The sequence below is a fragment of the Hyperolius riggenbachi genome, chromosome 11 (genome assembly GCF_040937935.1).
Source record: "Hyperolius riggenbachi isolate aHypRig1 chromosome 11, aHypRig1.pri, whole genome shotgun sequence".
Lineage (NCBI taxonomy): Eukaryota > Metazoa > Chordata > Amphibia > Anura > Hyperoliidae > Hyperolius > Hyperolius riggenbachi.
The window spans coordinates 48,946,462-48,967,803 of NC_090656.1; the positions used below are offsets into that span (position 1 = coordinate 48,946,462).

General features: G+C 42.9%; 1 protein-coding gene across 1 annotated transcript in view; it reads right to left on the reverse strand.

Annotated features, from left to right (window-relative positions):
• The window catches only part of LOC137537798 (solute carrier family 35 member F3-like), a 43,623-nt gene extending 23,689 nt beyond the window's left edge, over positions 1-19,934 (reverse strand). Inside the window, exons 1-4 of the mRNA XM_068259760.1 lie at positions 19,894-19,934; positions 13,852-14,065; positions 8,140-8,265; positions 2,406-2,601 (exon numbers count right to left, since the gene is read on the reverse strand). Coding sequence (XP_068115861.1) covers positions 2,406-2,601; positions 8,140-8,265; positions 13,852-14,065; positions 19,894-19,934 — 577 coding nt within the window. The remainder of the gene's footprint in view (positions 1-2,405; positions 2,602-8,139; positions 8,266-13,851; positions 14,066-19,893) is intronic.
• Positions 19,935-21,342: the final 1,408 nt, after the last annotated feature.

Sequence of the window (21,342 nt, forward strand, 5' to 3'; positions counted from 1 at the left end):
GAAAGAAAAGTGTGTTCCCTGCCTAAGGCTTGAGTTATAAATTGTGCCTGTCACTTCCTTCCTCGCTAAGCTGCTTCCATTGGCCAATTGCCACTTCACCAGTGCTCACTAATCTAGCACCCAATATCACATGACTAAGGATGGTGACCAGGGGTGTTGCTAGGATCCTAAGAGATCCAGGGCACTTTTGAGCACTCCAGATGGAAAATGGGTGTGGCCATGCACGGAATGTGGGTGTGCTCATCGTTGGAGCCAAATTTACTTGCTTTTTTGGCAGTTGGAAACAGCTGTAAACAGCTATTTCCCACAATGCAACAAGGTTCACAGACAGGAAACTGCCAGGAGTACCACGGTCCTCAGAGTTTCCTGTGGGAGGGGTTTCACCACAATATCAGTCATACAGCGCCCCCTGATGGTCTGTTTGTGAAAAGGAATAGATTTCTCAAGTAAAAGGGGGTATCAGCTACTGAATGGGATAAAGTTCAATTCTTGGTCGGAATTTCTCTTTAACAGCGGTCTAAGTAGGCCTGCCCAGCATAATGTTGGATGAAGCCCCCTCTCCATTAATACAAAAAACTAAAAATGCAGCATATTACATAAATGGGCAGTGTCACTTAAACATAACTAGGCAGAGTTACCTGGCTTCTGTGCTGCCTGGTCTGGCTTTCTGCTGGGCGGGATGACCTGCCACCAGGTTTTCTGGCAGTTCCCCCATAGCATTCCCTGACCTTCTAGTGGACCTCCTCCCATGCTCCCATGGGCCTCCCATTCAGGCACCACAACTCCCAGCATGCTTCCATAGAAGAACCACAGCTCCCTGCATGCACCCATAAAGGCATCACAGTGCCCAGCAAGGCACCACAGCACCCAGTATGCCCACATAGAGGCACCACAGCACCCAGCATACCCCTGATTGATGCACCATAACTCCCAGCATACCTAGCATTGAGGCACCACAGCTGACTCTGCCTGAGGGACATCAGGGGCACCTCAGAATAGATCTGGGGCACGGGCCACTGATCTTTGGGGCTAGCAACACCCCTGATGGTGACAGTGGGAGCAGCAGGGTGAAGAGGGTGGACATAATTTCTGATTCAGAACTTAGTCTTAGTCCAAACAGTTGCACACAGAGGTACATCTCAGCATTAGGACAACAGTGATTTTTTTCAGAAGCTGGAGGCATGTTAGTGAATGCAACAGAGAGGAAGGCGATGGCCCGATGTCACCGCTGCAGCAGTAATTTTGTGATAGTGTGGAGCTCCTGGGAACACTGGGGAAAGGGATGTGCTGTGTCCGGCAAGTCATGTGTGCAAGTCATTTTTCAAGTGAAACTGGAACATAATAACAGACTTTTCCATTGAGGCCAAAGGGAATTTTTTAACTAGCTTTGCAGTAAGGGAGGTATCTGGGCCGACATATTTGATTTCCTCTCAAACAATACCAATTGTCTGTCTGTCCTGCTGATCTTTTTGGCTTTAAGATGTTTCTGAATCACATATCTAAAAGATGGTTGGGACCAGTGTGGTGAGACGATATACATAGTGTGGTCAGACGTTATACATAGTGTGGTCAGACGTTATACAAAGCACCTGACCCGTACACTTGTTCTGAGTCTGAGGCTAGAAGTATTAGAGGCAGAGGATCAGGAGAAAAGCCAGGAAGTTAGCATTGTTTAAAGGATACCCGAAGTGACGTGTGACATGATGAGATAGACATGTGTATGTACAGTGCCAAGCACACTAATAACTATGCTGTGTTCCTTTTTTTCTCTTTCTCTGCCTGAAAGAGTTAAATATCAGGTATGGAAGTGGCTGACTCAGTCCTGACTCAGACAGGAAGTGACTACAGTGTGACCCTCAATGATAAGAAATTCCAACTATAAAACTCTTTCCTAGCAGAAAATGGCTTCTGAGAGTAGGACAGAGATAAAAAGGATCAACAGGTCATAGATTTTAGCTCTGGCACACTTTAATGAATGTGTCATTGAGCAAAAACAATAAAACAGTTAAAACTTAAAAAGTAGATTTAAAACATAAAATAAACTGTGGAATATCTTAAAAAGTAATTTTTAGGAGAAGGAAGATAGATACAATAGTTTATTTCATTAGTTTATTTTTGCTTCCGGTGCAAACTGGAGACACTCTATACCGATAACTGTTGGAGATCAATTTGTACTCTTTCATTGGCTGATCACAATTTATGTAATCATGTCTCACTTTAGCTTCCTGTGTACACTGAACATGACCAGCCAATACAGGCAGTACACATTGTACAAAGTGGTCACCCAATGGAGTGACCAAGAAGCTTCTCCATGAATTCTACTTGTAGGATACAGTACATTCTAGTAAAATGGACAATCTCTAGTTGTGAGACTAAAAAACAGAACAGAACAGATGGATACTTACAAAAGAAGAAGAAGACTGATGCACATAAATATTTAATAACTGGGAAAATCAGCAGCTCCAGCTCTTCCATCCTCTGGTGCAGAAGGACGATCAGGGGAGCCCACCACAGTACAAAACTACTGCACAATCCACATAAACCCAAGAAGACAACTGTCTCCTGACAGCTCAGCTTCCCAATAAGGAGGCGAGTTACTACCTGCATATATGGAGAGTGAGAAGAACATGTAAAACACACATTCATCAGAACATGACAATGTGATTAGGATTGCATCTGTACGGTGTTCCCATGTGTAACTCATTTCACTGTCAGCCAGTAATACTGCAAATCCTCTTCCTGAACAGGGGTGCAAACATATATCACAATGTAACAGCAAAGCTTGTGAAGGATGAGATGATACATTGGGTGCATGGAATGGGACAGATCGTGTGATGGGATAGGCCGATAGGGGGTAGACGCACGCATGGATGAGATAGATAGTGGGGCAACATGGATGGATGGTAAGATGGAATGCATGGAATGGGATGCATGAGATTAATGGGTTGCATGGAATTGGAAGGAATAGATGGATGGATGATAGGATGGGATAGATGGTGGGGAGGATGGGTAAATTAAATAGATAGTGGGAAAGTATAGGAGGGATGGATGGGATAAATAGTGGTATGGACATAAGAATGGATAGGTTGTAATATAGAATAGGATGGAATGGATGGTAGGATGGGTGGGACAGAATGGTTAGATAGCGGGTTGGGACAGGATGGGATGGAAGGCATTTATAGATGAGATGTGGTGGAAAGCATGGATGAATGGATGAGAATGATTGATGGGATGGGCGATGGATGGATGGATGGATGGATGGATTAATGGATGATAAAGATTGTTGGGATGAATGTATGGATGGGTGGGTGTATGTATGTATGGATAGAAGGGTGGATGGATGAGAAAGCTTCATGGGATGGATAGATGAATGGATGAGAAAGATTGATGGGATGGATGAGAAAGATTGATTGGATGAATGGATGGATGGATGGATGAGTAAGATGGATGGATGGATGGATGGATGGATGGATGGATGGATGGATGGATGGATGAATAGATGTATGGTTGAGATGGATGGATGGATGGATGAGAAAGATTGATGGGATGGATAAATGGTTGGATAGATGGGTGAGAGGATGGATGGGTGAGTGGGTGGGTGGGTGTATGGATGGATGGATTAATAGATGTATGGTTGAGATGGATGGATGGATGGATGGATGGATGGATGGATGGATGGATGGGTAGATGGATGGATGAATGGATGAGAAAGATTGATGGGATGGATAAATGGTTGGATAGATGGGTGAGAGGATGGATGGGTGAGTGGGTGGGTGAGTGGGTGGATGGATGAATAGATGTATGGTTGAGATGCATGGATGGATGGGTGGATGAATGGATGAGAAAGATTGATGGGATGGATACATGGTTGGATAGATAGGTGGGAGGATGGATGAGATAGATGGATGGGAAATATAAATAGAGAGATTTTTCTCCAGTTCCTATAAAATGTGAAACGTGTAAAGCACAGTATATGCCAGGTTTTCTTATGTTTTCCTTGCAAAGTCCCAGTGCCTTTCTTTGTTTTTTACTGGATATCCAAACTAGCTTTTTCCTGAATCACTAGGGCCCATATATGATTAACGTTTTCTCTTCAGTTTTCTCCTAGGAGATACTTTTTCAACTTCTTTTTAAAATAACTTTTCTGCACTTTGCAATTGAACAAGCAGCAAAAAGTAGGTAAAAAATATTGAGTATTGTCTCGTTTGCTAGCGGTTTAAAAGACATTATATTGACTAAGTGTGAAAATATCACCTAGGAGAAAACTCAGGAGTAAAAGTGAATTAGATATGGGCCTAGAACTTTTCCAGCTTGAACACCATTACTGATCCTGTAAAACTGCCTTAGATTTCTTAACAAGTGGGATTAAACTCCCTAAACCAAAATGTACTCTAAGATGCATAAAAGAACATTTGTAGGAATTCCCTGTGAGTGAAAACTTTTACTTTCAATGCAGAAAGGGGCAAACGTTTGTGCTGCTCTGCTAATCAGCAAATGTAATCATCAAGTGTCTGAAACTGCACACATTGTAAATCATTTTTTTATTTTAGAAAATTTTAAATTGTTGTTTTTTTTATTTCAGCAACTTCTATGGTCTGATATGATTCAAGGGGTTGTGGGTCTTTCACACCTCAAAACAAATGATTGTCAATAAACCCAGTGTTAGGCTTGGTGGGCTTATTCTCCACCGTCAGCATGCAACACATAAGCTGACGTGAAGGAGGTACACACACCAGCACAAGGAATCAGGATATCCCCAGTTTAGTGGAGGAGAGGACTGACTCCAATAGGAGATTGTGGTGCACAGAGCCGGTGCAGATCCGAACAGCCACAAACAATACTTCGTGATAACGTCTCAGCGCAAAGTAGCGCTGAGCGCATAAACCAGGACTGAGGAGATCAGGACAGGTAGACAGAATGAACGCTTGCTTAACTAGCCACTACTTAGTGACAGCAAGCGTCCACAACAAGACAGACTGGAATGAGGCAGCCAATGCGTTGCAGTGATGGCGTGCCTCACAAAGACAGGACAGGATAGTCAGGAAATAGCAGGATCAAGATAGATGAACGTAACACAGACAAAAATACAATAAGTATGTTTTCCTAGCGTATTACAATTACAGCTATCAATGAAACTATTTGTAACGTCTGACTAACATATGTATATATCGGCAATGAACCGATATATGACATAAGCAGGAACACTGACTAGGACTGGAGCAATATAGGGAACAGGACTCAGAAAGATTCGCTATCTCTTCGCAGAGATGAACGCAATCCACAAACAGAACCAGGAGCAGGATAAACAGAACCAGGAGCAGGATAACTAACTCAGCACGGGTGATCACGATACGCGCAAACTACCAAAACGTGCTGGAAAGCTGACTAACTGAACACGGGATATAAACAGTTCGTGTACGTATACATCAGCGACACTGATGTATCAACGTAACACGAATACAAGGAAAATAACAAAATGTGCAAGTATGCGTATATATTGGCGATGAACCAATATATTATTTTTTTTTATTATTATTATTATTTATTTATTTATAAAGCGCCAACATATTCCGTGGCGCTGTACAATGTAAGAAAACAAACAAGGGATACATAATGATACAGACAATGATATACATGAAAATATGAACACTGATACAAGATACAGCACTGCTGATTACAATTTGATTTAACAGGATGACTAAAATGTATAAATTTCTAACAGTGCGCAAGCAATTGAATTAATAACATTCCATGAAACAAAAGGGTGAGAGCCCTGCCCTTGCGAGCTTACAATCTAAAGGAATGGGGTGGAAACAAGAGGTGGGGGAAGTATACAGTATATGTACAGGCAGTGCGTAATTAGGTTATTTAGTGGGTGCATGGCCTAAGCTAGAGAATATGCTTGTCGGAAAAGGTGGGTTTTGAGGGAGCGTTTAAAGATTTCAAAGGTGGGAGAGTGGCGGATGTGTTGCGGAAGGGCATTCCAGAGGAGGGGTGAGGCACGTGAGAAGTCTTGTACACGTGAATGTGAGAAGGTAATTGTAGAAGAGGATAGAAGAAGCTCGTGTGCAGATCTGAGATTGCGGTTGGGTTGGTATCTGGAGACTAGTGAGGAGATGTACAGGGGAGAGAGATTGTGGAGAGCTTTGTAGGTTATGGTTAAGAGTTTGAACTGAATCCTCCCATTAATTGGTAGCCAGTTAAGAGCTTGACAGAGAGGGTCAGCAGAGGAAAAGCGAGAGGAGAGATGAATGAGTCGAGCAGCAGAGTTCAGTACAGAATTGAGCGGTGTTAGTCGGTTAGTTGGAAGTCCACCAAGCAATATATTGCAATAGTCCAATCGAGATATAATAAGAGCATGTACTAACATTTTGGTTGTGTCATGGGAGAGAAAGGTCGGATACGTGCTATGTTTTTCAGTTGGAAATGGCAGGAGCTGGTTAGGGAGTTAATGTGAGGAGTAAATGAGAGAGAAGAATCAAATATTACCCCCAGGCACCGTGCTTTGGGAACTGATGTTATAGACGTGTTGTTAACATTTATTGTAATATCAGGCAAAGGGGTGGACAGGGATATATGACACAAGACAAGCAAAGTAACAACTTCTAGAAACAAGAGCAGAACTAAGAGGACTCGCTGACCCCTTCGCAGGAGTCAGCGCAGTCCACACAGACTAGGAACGAGGTGGGAGCCGCACAGAGTAACAGACAGAATCTGAGACTATGGTAGCCCATGGAGCATTGCAGGAAGCAGTTCTTTATACTGAGGTCATCCAATGGGAGCAGACCTGCAGATTCCCACACAAGTGAATGGTAATTAATCACAGGCTGACAGCAGGAAAAGGCAGACAATGATATGCAGCCTGCAGGAAAGGGATTGCCACTCCATTGCAGTAGACAATGTTTGTTTTCACAAAAGCATATTAAACTGTCATTAACTTCAGAGCGACTGCAGATGAAATCAGCAACTAGTTTAAGTGCAAACCAAACTATGCAAGCAAATGCATGTAATGACATCAGAACTGCTTGGGTTGCAATACCACTGCAGCCAGCATTAAACGCTGCAGAAGCGATCGTGACACCCAGGCTAATATTTTGGGATCAAGTGTGACCTATATTTAGGTCCCTTTAACACCTGCCGTGTTGCGTCGCATTGTGTTAGACTCTCGTACCGAACCTTGGGCTTGATTGACTAAGACAAATAGCATGTCTTATCAGAGTTAACACACCTTATCAGAGTAGCATAGTGAGTCCGGAAGGGACTCAGGGCAGGACAAGTGGAGCTCTCGTCATTGCCAATTAGCAGGCATAAGTTCGTAGCGCTCGCTATGCTACTCTGATAAGGTGTGTTAACTCTGATAAGGCACGTTAACTCTGATAAGGCATGCTATTTGTCTTAGTCAATCAAGCCCATTGTCACAATGGCCATTAAAGCCAACAGAACATGATACACTTCCTGTCATGCAACACAATTTCTCTCCCCCAAAAGTGGGGAGAAAAAGTCAGTGCATCTTACAGTCTGAAAATGCGGTCAGGTACCCCTTCCCCAGAAGCAAGTGCAGAGTGCAGTAGAAGCCCTTACCTATCCAGCCGCACGCTCTAAGTCCTCTGACTACAGCTGCTGTAATGACATATTCTGCTGCTCCGAGTCCTCAGAGGCCTTTGTTCTACCTTGTTTACTGGTGCCCTCTCACTGCATGACCCCAAGGCTTGTGTGCCACACGTCATGCGTAACCCCGGTGTCAGTTCATGCAGTAAGGAGGTGCCAGTAAACCTGGTAGAACAGCGGCATCAGAGCAGCAGAATCCGTCATTACAGGGGCTGGAGATGGAGGACTTGGAGCATGCCAGCTGGATAGGTGAGGGCATCCGCTATGCAGGTGTAGCTGGTAGTGTAGGTAGTATAGCTGGTAGTGTATTTAGTGTAGCTAGTGCGGGCAGCAGGGGTTAGTGTAGCTGGAATAGAGACAGCTTGGGGGAGAAGCTCCACAAGACACCCCCTACACCATGGACACACCAAGGTTTAGTATTTTTTCACCCCTGATTTTTTTTCTTTAACCCTACGGTATGTGCCTTTTATGGTCGGGAGTGTCCAATTGTCCAAAAAATATGGTATGTCTATATATTCTGCATTATCTCACCTCATTTATGGCTGTTACAGCTGCAGCAGACAGAGCCAGAATTCGACCACTGGAGGCTTCTTCATCGGGGCTTTCTCTGTAGGACATCATCACCACTCCGGCCATACAGAAAACAAGAGCAACAACCTGCAAGATGAATTGCTTCACTAAAGATACATCTGAGCTAACAGAGAATATCCCAATTGTAAATTGTATTTAATGACACAGGAAATAATTTATTCATTATAAATGCCAGTTGTTAAACTGCTCCTTTTGGTTGTATGGTGCCACTTTGTCTAACTTGCATGCAAACTGTGCGACGTTTTGAACTAGGATGATCACGTGGTTGGCTTCATTCTAAGCTGCATACAGTGGCTTGCAAAAGTATTCAGCCCCCTTGAAGTTTTCCACATTTTGTTACATTACTGCCACAAACATGAATCAATTTTATTGGAATTCCACGTGAAAGACCAACACAAGTGGTGTACACGTGAGAAGTGGGACGAAAATCATACATGATTCCAAACATTTTTTACAAATAAATAACTGCAAATAACTGCAAAGTGGGGTGTGCATAATTATTCAGCCCCCTTTGGTCTGAGTGCAGTAAGTTGCCCATAGACATCGCATGATGAGTACTAATGACTAAATAGAGTGCACCTGTGTGTAATCTAATGTCAGTACAAATACAACTGCTCTGTGACGGCCTCAGAGGTTGTCTAAGAGAATATTGGGAGCAACAACACCCTGAAGTCCAAAGAACACACCAGAAAGGTCAGGGATAAAGTTATTGAGAAATTTAAAGCAGGCTTAGGCTACAAAAAGATTTCCAAAGCCTTGAACATCCCACGGAGCACTGTTCAAGCTACCATTCAGAAATGGAAGGAGTATGGCACAACTGTAAACCTACCAAGACAAGGCCGTCTACCTAAACTCACAGGCCGAACAAGGAGAGCGCTGATCAGAAATGCAGCCAAGAGGCCCATGGTGACTCTGGACGAGCTGCAGAGATCTACAGCTCAGGTGGGGGAATCTGTCCATAGGACAACTATTAGTCTCTATTAGCTCTAGTAACTATTAGCAGCTGGCTGATGGTGTAATGGTTAAAGGCTCTGCCTCTGACACAGGACACCAGGGTTCGAATCTCGGCTCTGCCTGTTCAGTAAGCCAGCACTAATTCAGTAGGAGACCTTTGGCAAGTCTCCCTTACACTGCTACTGCCAATAGAGCGCGCCCTAGTGGCTGCTGCTCTGCTCTGGCGCTTTGAGTCCGCAAGGAGAAAAGCGCAATATAAATGTTATTTGTCTTGTCTTGTCTTATCTAGTCTCAGGGGGCGGAATAATTACGCACACCCCACTTTGCAGTTATTTATTTGTAAAAAATGTTTGGAAAAAATGTATGTGTTTTGTTCCACTTCTCACGTGTACACCACTTTGTATTGGTCTGTCACGTGGAATTCCAATAAAATTGATTCATGTTTGTGGCAGTTATGTGACAAAATGTGGAAAACTTCAAGTGGGCCGAATACTTTTGCAAGCCACTGTATGTTTTGCATTCAGTTAGCACGCAAGTCATGAAAGATTACATTTCCTTGACCATCTCTACTATCCCAGTTCAATACTTTCAGGCTAAGTTTGTATCCTTAAATTTGCAGCTGAGCTCATCTTTGCCCAGAGCCTAGGCAGGGCTTCATCACTACAAGCTGCAGAGTTCGCATGTACCAGTGTGATGCACTGCTTGTGATCTATGAAGGTGTGTTGACTGGGCTTCAGCTGCCAGTTGGGACTCTATTTTACTTTTAAACCACATTGCCAGGTTCCAATGACCACCTCCTCATTGAGTCTATTTGCTGCCTCATTAACATGCCCCTGGATCAGTCCATGCCTTTCTGTGGCTGGATGGAAAACCAGGACACCCGTTATTCTGCTGTAACTAAAAAGGTCAAGAGAGACTTCCGATATGCGCACTTGACTGGTCATATTGTTGCTAATGGCTATGGACAGAGTCTCTCTAGAGAGCCAAAAGAATTGGAACTAACACCATGTAACCTGGATCTCTGATCTGTGCTGGACCTGTACAGGAGAAACATTGAATACCACTTTCTTTTTCTAATCCTTTTATTTTTATATCTCCTTCTCACCATCTTAAAGTGTAATTATTAAAAAAAAAAAAAAAAAAAACATATGTAAATGTAAGCACTTGCCTACAACCTGCTTTCTGTAACGTTGTAAGGGTTGGTTCACACGGGCGTCTGCCACGCGTTTACTGCCGGCATTCGGGACTCGGCATTAATCGCTCCCATTCAAGTGAATGGGAGTATTTGTACCGGGCTTTTACCGGCGTTTGCGGAAACGCAGCGTTCAGATCTCGATTTTCCCTGGCATTCGAGGCAACCCTGGACGCTACATGATGGTTAACCGCTGTGGCTAATGTCCACATGGGGGAAAAAAAAAAACGCTGGCTGCAACTGAACGCCACTGAAAGCTCGAACGCGACGCTGCCGCAACGCCGGCAAACGCAACGCCTCCAAAAGCCGGGCAGACGCCCAAGTGAACCAGCCCTAACTGTTGATGTGAGGTTTGTGTTAACTGAACACTGGTTACCGGTAATTTATTTGCAGATTTGTAATACAAAATGTCAAGAGAGCTAGGCAACTAAGGTATTTGAGGCTTGATTCACTGAGCTGCGCTGCTACAGCAGTGCAGCTTAATGAGTGCAGAGAGAGTTATAATGGCCCGCGCACGCTATGCAGCCATAGTGTGCAGTGAAATTACGCTGTGCTTAGATATTGTAAAGGGTACTTTGATACTCATAACGATCGCTCTACTGAACCCGCCCGGAGCCTGGCAGGTCCAGTAGCGTCAAAGTACGAGAATCCTGCACTTTGATTGGCCCTGTAGGCTGCGTTAAGAGTAACAAAGAGCCCTTTACAATAACTAATCACAGCGTAATGTCACTGCACACACTATGGCTGCATAGCATGCGCAGACCATTATAACACTCTCTGCACTCATTAAGCTGTGCTGCTGTAGCAGCGCAGCTTAGTGAATCAAGCCCATGGTGTGTTTTGTAATCTTAACCTCCCTAGCGGTATGATTATTTCAGGATTTTAGGTTTTGAAAGCGGTGCAATTTGTTTTTGCGATATTTTAAACCACACATTAACTATGTATGTATTTGCACTTGTATTGCTGATGTTCCGATTGTACAGAGTCTTGAACTTCTAATGTATCTATGTTCCCCAATGTGTGTTTTGTACTATGTACAGGGCTACAGAAGATGTTGCTGCTATATAAATGAATAATAATAACAATAACACTGTATATCAGCGGCAGATACAGTGATATGGATTGTTTTCCTGCATGGACTATAAATAGTGGGAAGCCTGGCTTTGTAATTGGTAACAAAGATGAGTTTATGAGCAAAAAATCCATGTCTCCATGTCTCATGACTAACTAGGATCCTTGCATAGGGCTAATCATATTCAGACGGCTAATGATTAATAACTGATTGCCATGGACATGGACTGTGAATGTCATGCCAAAAATGGAATCGCTTCCACATAAACATTTAAGGATGGGAATTTTATGTTTTGGCCTTCCTGTGCATACCAGGATGTGAAATTCACATTCTACAGCTAAAATCACCTCCACGTGCGCTCCAGCATGTGCACACTCTTGTCGTTCCTGCTTGTGCACGTTTAAAAATGAATGACTGCGGCTAACAGCAGCACCCATTCGTGAAAACAGAAGACAAAAAAACAGAACAGTTAAAAAAAATGCTCTATGGTGAGCTGGCCCAAGGCAAGGCAAATCCATATAAGGTGGGCAGGAAAAGCAATTTAAGGACATGCTAAGGGCCCATTCTCGCTAATCACCGAAGTGCTAGCACAATTATAACTATACGGCTGTAGGCATTCTGTGATTAACGACAATCGCGAATCATGTTGCCTGCAGCATTTTGCCATGATTCTCGAGCAATCGCGATACAGTGCTTAACCACTTCAGCCCTCAGTCATTTTCACTTTATGCATCCGAGCAATGTTCACCTCCCATTCATTAGCCTATAACTTTATCACTACTTATCACAATGAACTAATCTATATCTTGTTTTTTCCGCCACCAATCAGGCTTTCTTTGGGGGGGGGGGGGGGTACATTTTGCTAAGAGCTACCTTACTGTAAATGCATTTTAACAGTAAGAAAAAGAAAAAAACTGAAAAAAATCATTATTTCTCAGTTTTCGGCCATTATAGTTTTAAAATAATACATGCCTCCATAATTAAAACCAATATATTGTATTTGCCCATTTGTCCTGGTTATTACACCATTTAAATTATGTCCCTGGCCTACACAATGTATGGCGACAATATTTTATTTGATAATAAAAGTGCATTTTTTCCGTTTTGCATCCATCACTATTTACAAGCTTATAATATAAAAAAAATAGTAATATTTCATCTTTACATAGATATTTAAAAAGTTTAGACTCTTAGGTAAATATTTATGTGTGTTTTTTTTAATTAAACATTTTATTTGGGTATTTTTGGGAGGGTGGGATGTAAAAAGTAATTTTTGTAATGTAAATATATGTTTATTTTTTTTTATGTAGATGTAGTTTTACTTTTTGGCCACAAGATGGCAACCTTAGGTTTATTTACATGACGCCACTCTAAGCGTAACACGTACTCTTAGAGGGACGTAGGGGGACGTAGGAGGCAGAAAAAGCGAAGCTTCCGAGAGAAGCTGTCACTTGTTCTGCAGGGGAGAGGAATCAGTGATCAGGCACCATAGCCCGATTCATTGATTCCTGGGCTAACGATCCGCGGCCGGGAGCGTGCGTGCACGTGCGCGATCGGCTGCAGGAGCGCACGGGAGCACACATGGGGCTTGATTCACAAAGCGGTGCTAACCTACTTAGCACGTCTAAAGTCTTTAGACGCGCTAACCAGGGTGCTAAGTAGGTTAGCACCGGATTTCTAAATCAGATCGCGCGCTAACTTTGCGCGCGCAAAGTTTTACACGCGCAAAGTTTTATGCGCGCTAAGTCCCATAGGCTTTAATGGGCACTTCGCGCGGAGCGCCCTGCGCTCTGTGCAGTACGCGCGTAAAGTTTCATGCGCATAAAGTTTTGCGCGCATAAAGTTTTATGCGCGAAAAGCTTGTTTAGACGTGCTAAGGGGGTTTTCACAGGCGTGCTAACAGTTAGCACCGCTTTGTGAATCAAGCCCATGGCCTCCTGGATGTAGCTAGTACGTCCAGGAGGCGAAAGTAGTTAAACAAGCGCTGATCACAATCGCTCTGAATCGCGGGAGTATACAGTGATTTCACTGTGCTAATTGCTGTAGAATCACCCACGCAAAAACGTTTTGCACTTTTAAGTGTGAATGGGCCCTAAGAATCTCTCTGAGGAGCTTTAGCATTGACTTGGACTCCTGGGAAATCTTATTACAAAATCGCCCACGCTTGGTAAACCTGCACCAGCAAATGGTTACCTCCTCCAGCAGAGTAGGATTGCAGAGGCACAGGAGAAGCATTAGCCGGCGCAAAACCATAGCCAGCCCTTTGCCAACCAACTCAGCAGACCATTTGTGCCCTACGTGAGACAGAGGTTTCCGAGCACAGATCAGCCGCAGCCAGACACACCATACTCAGTTAACGTCCTCAATGTGGTATTCTTGATTATCCTCAACAAGGACAGACACACAACAGACAAAATTTCATAATACTACTTACTCTGGCCCCCAGGAATGGTTCTCTTAGTATGGTCCATGTGAGAAGGTAACAAAAAGCTTTATTGCAGGAATAGAGAACGACAGCTTCTGAAGAGTGTAGGCTGTGCAGAGCGAGGAGGTAGAGGGAGAGGGCCAACAATGAGAAGCTGCAGACTGGGAAGATCCTTTTAATGATCAGGGCAGGGGTGACACTATGAAGCCCAAGAGCTCTCCAACTAGAGGAGGAGAAAACATGAACAGGTCACCTGTTTCAATAACCATGGCAAGAGTGGCAATACAGTGCCGCATAGTAATCCTATTATTCCTCTAAACCCTAGTTACTCTAATCTACTTTCTCAACTTTTAGCCTAGAGGCCGACAGACTATCAAAACACAAAATACAGATACACAGAAAGCATACAATACAATCTGGCAGTGCCCGCATGCTGCAATTTTATTTAGGTTTTTTTCTTGGACATTTGTTGAATAAAATAGATCATTTTCTTTCAGCAAAATATCAAAATGTAATCAAATTGACTAGAAATGAATCATGTTGCTGCTTGTATTGGAGACATATAACACTTTAAAGGGGCACTATAGAGAAAAATTGTAAAATTTAAAATATGTGCAAAGTAAACATAGACAAATAAAAAGTATGTTTTTTCCAGAGTAAAATGAGCCATAAATTACTTTTCTCCTATGTTGCTGTCACACTTACAGTAGGTAGTAGAAATCTGAGAGAACCAACAGGTTTTGGGCTAGTCCATCTCTTCATGGGGGATTCTCAGCAAGGTTTTTATCCTTTACTAGCTGATTGCCCGGCGTTGCCCGGGTAATTATTTGTCTGGTGTTGGCTCTGCATACTTTTTCTAACCCTAACACACAATTACTCACTGACCAAGTTTGTGAGCTTTGCGGTCTTTGGTATCAATCATTTGCATTGAAATGAAAAAATCTGATTGGCTGTTTGTGGCTCCACACCCTTTTTCTGAATTGGAACCCCAGTCACCCAATAACCAACTGTACCAGGTTAGAGGCCTGTGCCATCAACAGTTCAAGAATGGTAGAAATTAAATATTCCCCTTGAAAAGCAATAGGTGAAGTTTGATTCACTTTTGTAGGCTCCACTCACTTTTCTGAATATTAATCCCAGTCACCCAGTGGCCAACTGTGCAAAGTTTAAAAACCCTGCCACTAACAGTGTAAGAATGGCTGCAGTTTACATTTTCTCAGTGAAATTTGTATTTGTCTCCACCCACTGATGACCCGGCGTTGCCCGGGTATGTATGTGACTGGTGTTGGCTCCGCCCACTTTCTAACCCTAACACACAAACACTCAATAACCAAGTTTGTGAGCTTTGTGGTCCTTGGCATCAATAATTTGTATATTCCCATTGAAATTAAACAAATCTGATGGGCTGTTTGTGGCTCCGCCCCTCTCCAGCATTTGAACCCCAGTCACCCAATGACCAACTGTAGCAGGTTTGAGGCATCTGCTATTAACAGTGTAAAAATGGCAGCAATTTAAATATTCCACTTGAAAATCAACAGATGAATTTTGATTGGCTATTATAGGCTCCACCCACTTCCCTGAATATTAATCTCAGTCACTCAGTAACCATCTGGGCAACGTTTGGGAACCCTGCCATAAACAGTGTAAGAAGGGCTGCAGTTTACGCTTTCCCAGTGAAATTTCTTTTTGGCTCCGCCCACTTTTTGTAACCTGGACACAAAGTCACTACTCAATGCCCAAGTTTGTGAGCTTTGGGGTCCTTGGCATCAATAATTTGTATTTTCCATGAAATGAAACAAATCTGATTCACTGTTTGTGGCTCTGTCCCCTTTTCTGAATTTGAGCCCCAGTGACCAACTGTACCAGGTTTGATGCTTGTGCCATTAACAGTGCAAGAATGGCAGCAATTTTAATATTCTCCTTGAAAAGTGACATGTGATTTTTGATTGGCATTTTTAGGCTCCACCCACTTTTCTGAATATTAATCCCAGTCACCCAGTAACCAACTATGCTAAGTTTGAGAACCCTGCCATTAACAGTGAAGAAGGGCTTCAGTTTACAATTTCCCAGAAAAATCTGTTTTTAACTCCACCCACTTTTTGTAACCTGGACACACAGTCACTACTTAATGACCAAGTTTGTGAGCTTTTGGGTTCCTGGCATCAAAATTGTGCTAATGGAAGCAGTTTATCCAGCAAATAAATCTGGCTGTTTTTGGCCCCGCCCCTTTACTGAATTTGAACCCCAGACACTTAACGACCGACTGTAGCAGGTTTGAGGCCTCTGCTTTTAACAGTGTGAGAATGGCTGCAGTTTCAATATTCCCCTTGAAAATCAATAGGTGAATTTTGTTTGGCTCTTGTAGGCTACACCTACTTTTCCGAATATTAATCCTAGTCACCCAGTGACCAACTGTGTGAAGTTTGAGAACCCTGCCATTAACAGTGTAAGAAAAGCTGCAGTTTACATTTTCCCATGTAAAAAGGTAGTTGTTTTTGGCTTTGCCCACTATTTCTAATCTTGACATACAGTCACTTAATGACCAAGTTTATGAGCTTTGGGGTCCTTGGCATCAATAAGTTGCATTTTACCATTGAAATTAAACAAATCTAATTGGCTGTTTTTGGCCCGCTCCCTTCAGAATTGAAACCCCAGTCTCCCAGTGACTGACTGTAGCAGATTTTAGGTCTCTGCCATTAAGAGTGTATGAATGGCAGCAATGTAAATAATCCCCTTGAAAATCACTAGGTGAATTTTGATTGGCTACTGTAGGCTCCACCCACTTTTCTGAATATTAGTCCCAGTCACCCAGTGGCCAACTGTGTCACGTTTGAGAACCCTGCCAATAACAGAATGGCTGAAATCAATCTAACAAATCTGATTGGCTGTTTGTGGCTCCAGCTCTTTAGTGAATTTGGACCCCAGTCACCCAATGACTGACTGTATCAGGTTTGAGGCCTCTGCCACTAACAGTGTAAGAATGGTAGCAATGTGAATATTCCCCATGAAAATCAATAGGTACATTTTGATTGGCTGTTGTAGGCTCAACCCACATTTCTGAATATTCATCCCAGTCACCCAGTGGCCAATTGTGTAAAGTTTGGGAATCCTGCCATGTTAAAAATGTAATTGTTGGCACCACCCACTTTTTCTAACCTTGACATACAGTCACTCAATTATCAAGTTTATCAGCTTTGGGGTCCTTGGTATCAATACTTTGTATATTCCCATTGAAAAATTAACAAATCTGGCTGTTTGAGGCTCCACCCCCTTTCTGAATTTGGACCCTAGTCACCAACTGTACCAGGTTTGAGGCATCTGCTTTTAACAGTATAAGAGAATGGTAGCAGATTAAATATTCCCTTTGAAAATCAAAAGGTGAATTTTTATTGGCTGTTGTAGGCTCCACCCACCTTCCAAAATCTTAATCTCAGTCACCCAATGACCAACTGTGCAAAGTTTGAGAACCCTGCCATTAACGGTGTAAGAATGGCTGCAGTTTATATTTTCCCAGTAAAAGTTGTTTTGGCTCCGCCCACTTTTTGTAACCTTGACACACAGTCACTCAATGACCAAGTTTGTGAGCTTTCAGGTGCCTGGCATAAAAAATGTGTGAATGAAAGCAGTTTATCCACCATGGAAATCAGATTGGCTGTATGTGGCCCCGCCCCTTTAGTGAATTTGGACCCCGGTCACCCAATGACCGACTGTAGCAAGTTTGAAGCCTCTGCCATTAAAAGTGTAAGAATAGCAGCAGTTTAAATATTCCCCTTGAAAATCAATAGGTGAATTTTGATTGGCTGTTGTAGGCTCCACCCATTTTCTTGAATCTTAATCGCATTCACCCAGTGACCAACTGTGGCAAGTTTGAGAACCCTGCGATTAACAGTCTAAGAATGGCTGCAGTTTACATTTTCCCATTTAAAATGAACGGCTAAAATTTGATTGGTTGTTTTATGCTCCGCCCACTTTTCCTGGATTTGTAACCTCGGTCACCAAGTGACCAACTGTGCCAAGTGTGGGGACTCTGGCTTGATTACTGTCAGAATGGCAGCCTTTTACATTTTTTCCATTGACTTGAATGGGTGAAATCTGATTTTCTGTTTATAGCTCCGCCCACGTGTGCAGGGGGGACCCGAGACCCCCAGAACATATCATCCCAGGTAGTAAGGGATCTGTATACCAAGTTTCGTTTAAATCGGTCAAGCCGTTTTCGCGTGATCGCGGCACATACACACACACACACACACACACATACATACATACATACATCCGATTTTATATATATATAGATAAAGATATTCCCTAAAAAGGATTTAAACAATGATGCTGGCCAGCTTCCCTGCTCGCTACACAGTTTTTGTGCCAGTTGGACAGAGCAACTGCCATTCACTAAGTGCTTCTGAAAATAAATAAATCCCTGAGAATCCTCCCATATTTTTTCTAAGAATTATTTTATTTTAGCTGCAAATTAAAAGGGAGTAATATGGGAAAAATAAAAAAAAAATCATTATTTGTCAGTTTTCAGCCATTATAGTTTTAAAGTAAAATGTGCTGAGATAGATAAAACCGACACGTTTTATCTGCCCATTTGTCCCGGTTATTACACCGTTTAAATTGTGTCCCTAGTACAATGTATAACAATATTTTATTTAGAAATAAAAAAGTGTATTTTTTCAGTTTGTGTTTCTTTATATGTGATCAATAATTACAAGACCTAATTTGCAAAAGTAATGGTGATATAAGACCTTTTATTTCAATCTGAATAAGCTTATGCTAACAATCGATCCACTAATGGGCACATTAAACTACTTGAAAAACCAGGTTATTACAAAGTGACCTGCACAACACAAAGCATATAATAAACACACGTTTACTAGAATGGGCTTTGAGATGTTAATAATTCTGCCTTGCATGCAAATTGAATGCAATAAGTACGCAGCTTGGACTTGGGCCAATAAAATGCAGCCTGCTTTAGGTGACCCACTAGTGTGCTCAACCTTCAGACTAGTAGGCACATCCCAAGTGCCATTGCACACTAGCACAAGCCATGTGCAGCCAAAAGCAGAATATCTCTTCACTCCAACCCCCCATGTCCCCAAGAGCTCCATACTATCACAGTATTACCGCCGTGGAGCTGGGCCTCCATCTTCTTCCCCTTCACATTAAAAGGAACCCGAGGTGAGAGAGAAATGGGGGCTACCATATTTATTTCCTTTTCAAAATACCAGTGGCCTGGCAGTCCTGTGATCTTCTGACTGTGGCTAAAGGTTCTATGGCTAAAAGCATTAGAGGCAGAGGATCAGGAGAACAGCCAAGCAACTGGTATTGTTTTAAAGGAAATACATATGGCAGCCTCCATATCAATCTAACCTTTAGTTCCATTTAAAGTGAACTTGAACCAAGTAAAATGATTTAAAATAAACATATTTGGTACCTGCAAATAAAAATTACATACTTAGCTCTGCATCAGTTCCTCTCAGAAGTTCAGAAGCTGCCCACCTCCTTCCACAGCCCTCCAGTAAGAGGCGTGTCTGTTGATGAATGCCGTTCGGAGTAGGAGGAAGATGTCAGCTTGGAGGCATTGGCTATCATTCATAAAGCATTTCCGCATGCGGAAATGCTTAAAACAGCTGACTTTACCGACCACTCGGCAAAGTCAGCATTCATAAAGCCTCTTTCCGCATGGAAAAATGACACTACCGAGCAGAGTGATAAATCACCGCCTTGTGCGGTGATTATCGATACAAATGTAGCAAAATGTTCATTCATAAAGATCACCGCAAGGGGTGTGAGGTCGGGAAGTTCCGCTCCCTCTGATGTGGCGATATCAATGTAAATGAATGGAGACACACAGACCTCCCAGGCAGCTGCAGCAGAGCGGAACACGGAGAAATGTATCAACTCGGCAGCTTCTGTGTCTCTGCAAGCCTACCGCCTGTCTACCGTCAGCTTAGCTCGGGGAATCTCTGCACTGCTTCCGCACACGGATACATCTTTATGAATGCCCACCCAGAAGTCTAAAAATCCGCCGGCGGTGTTTTCCCGCACTGATTCTCTTTACCGACAGCCTGTTCATGAATGATAGCCATTGTATCTGGTGTCATTATTATTGAGCTCCCTGGATAAGGTGGGACAGCTGACACAGTGCTTTCTTCTACTCCTGATCCGCACTGTGTGCAGTGATGATGGGCATGTATCCGCTTGTCTGCAGGGCAAGCACAGTAGCTCCATATGTACTTCCTGCTGATTCTGATTGGCTCAATTCTAAGCTCCATATAGGCTGCATTCATTCTGCTAGTAAACCACAATTATTAGCATCTCGGTGATAATTGCTAACATTTGACAGTCATTTGAATGTATAACTGTATAGACTGCAGTTACCTTCCAGCCTGCTCGGCACGTCCCAGTATTCTTATACGGCACAGCACAGGGGCTACAGTGGATGCTACCGTGCAAAGCCAGGCAAGCAGGACAGGATTACAGCCCTTCTGTATTGCAATATAGGCCGTATGAGTGGCAAAACCCCAAAGCCATGCAGATGCGGTAACTGTCAGCAGAAAACATCCTATGCTTGGACAGATGTTAGAGAGCTCATCTGAAAACAGAAAAAAGCAGAGATCTGTTTATTATTGTGTCTAATGCCAAGTGTATTATTCACTAATTATAGTAAACAATCCATGGCGTAACTACAATTCATGGGGCCCCCGGCGAAACTTTAATGTGGCGTAGCAATAGGGGGTGCAGAGGTAGCAATCGCATCGTGGCCCTTGGGCCAGAGGGGCCCCAAGGAGCCCTCCCTCAAGCTCAATATTAGCTCTCTATTGGTCCTGTGCTGGTAATAATCACTTCTATAGATGCTTTGAATAGTAGTAATCATTAACAAGCTGTTTCCCATCCCCTTCTTGCACCTCCCCTATAGGTACGCCCCTGTAAACAATAGTCTGTTAAAAAATGTAAAAATGTCCTATTCTATTCTATGAACCAAGATCGACAGTTCTAACTGTAAGTGTTAGCACAAATGACAGTGGAAGGAAAGTGACCCCAGGCCTAACTGTTACTGTGAATTTAATCAAGCCCTCTTGATTAACAGGCAAATTTTAACACACAGCGCAAGGGAAAAATCAGACGCTACAGCGAAACTAATCCGGTTACGTTGGGTTTCTGCAATTACAACTGTGCCCCGACATTCAGAGCAGACAATGAAGCTGTGTAACATTTATAGAAAACAAATGTCATATGACAGTCTGTATGGAGAAGAAGTCAGTGTGACTAAATTGATCTTAAAGCGCTTTGTTAGCAGGGCAGCGAAAAATACCCTGTTGTATTCCATAGGTTTGTGAGACACGCATGAGCGTGAATATACCGTGAGGAAAGGGAGGGAAGAGCCCACAGGATAAAAGTAAAGACTGCATTTTTGATTAGTTAAGGCCTAATGCACAATCACAAAGAACACGCCCCCTTTCTTGTGCCACCAATGCATGTGCCTGCGGTCTACAG